Source organism: Geospiza fortis, unplaced genomic scaffold (genome assembly GCF_000277835.1).
Source record: "Geospiza fortis unplaced genomic scaffold, GeoFor_1.0 scaffold4, whole genome shotgun sequence".
In the NCBI taxonomy this organism is placed as follows: Eukaryota; Metazoa; Chordata; class Aves; order Passeriformes; family Thraupidae; genus Geospiza; species Geospiza fortis.
The window spans coordinates 729,821-730,871 of record NW_005054475.1 but is presented as its reverse complement, the minus strand read 5'-3'; the positions used below and the strand labels follow the sequence as shown (position 1 = coordinate 730,871).

Below are 1,051 nucleotides of genomic sequence, written 5' to 3'. Positions count from 1 at the left end.
GAAAATCCCAAAAAATTCCTGGGAAAAAACAAGCAGCGTCTCGGCCTCCACCTCTCAACCCTTCCCCCAGTGATTTTGGGGCTTAGTTTGGCCGGTTTGGGCAAAACAAAAGGGGGAAAATCACTTTTTCGTGTATATCTGGAATTTTTTTAGGATTGAGTTTCTATAAACTCTGTCTGACAGCTTTAATCCGTCATTTTTCGAGGATAAGGTGGAAGAATCCAGCCCCAAATGCAAATAAATCAGACTAGGGTGGAAAACACTCCCTGAAAACTAAAAATGGGGTAAAAAAACCCTAAAATGAGGATTTTTGGAAGTGCTGAGGGGACAGCAGAGGGGGTGATCCCGTGGCAGCTGTGGGATTTGGGGTGTGTTCCCAAAGTGCTGTTTCCCAGGAGGGAATACTGGGATGTGAGGTTTTAAAAGTGCGTGGGGGGAAAGGGAAAGTGGTGGGATTTGGGGATTTTGGGGGGATTGGTTCCCCTCTGTGAGATCCAGGGGGATTTGGGGTGAGCTGAGGTGGGGAGGAGGCTAAAAAGGAGGGAATGGAGCAGGATTTGGACGGGATGGGATCAATTTTGGGATTATGACTGAGGTTCCGATTGAGATTGGGGAGGGGATGGGATTCATTTTGGGATTGGGATTCTCGTTAAGGTTGAGATGAGGATGGAACTGGGATGGGAACAGGAATGGGAGCGGAGGGGATGGGATTGGGGTTCACTTTGGGAATTGAATTCGGATTCAGACAAAGGTTGGGACGGGGTTAGGGCAGGGCAGGTGACAGGGACAAGGATGCAGCAAGAATGGGATTGGGAATGGGACGGGGATGCCGCTCCGGAGCGCGGGGGTGGCGCTGACGGTGGCGATAGGGTTGGTGGCCACATCACGGTGCCACTGGAGGTGGGGGCGGCCGTGGTCGGGTGACGAAGGCGACGGAGGATTTGATGATGATGATGGTGGCGGTGGCTACAGGTGACTCCCGGGACGGGGCAGCGGCCCCGGCGCTGTCCCGGGAGCTCCCGGGGCTGCTGCGCCCCTGGAGCAGCCCCGG

General features: G+C 54.0%; 1 protein-coding gene across 1 annotated transcript in view; it reads left to right on the top strand.

Moving 5' to 3' along the window:
* Nucleotides 1-826: 826 nt before the first annotated feature.
* EPHA2 (EPH receptor A2) overlaps nucleotides 827-1,051 on the top strand; it is a 10,339-nt gene continuing 10,114 nt past the window's right edge. Inside the window, exon 1 of the mRNA XM_031062973.1 lies at nucleotides 827-972. Within this exon, the coding sequence (XP_030918833.1) occupies nucleotides 827-972 (146 nt within the window). The remainder of the gene's footprint in view (nucleotides 973-1,051) is intronic.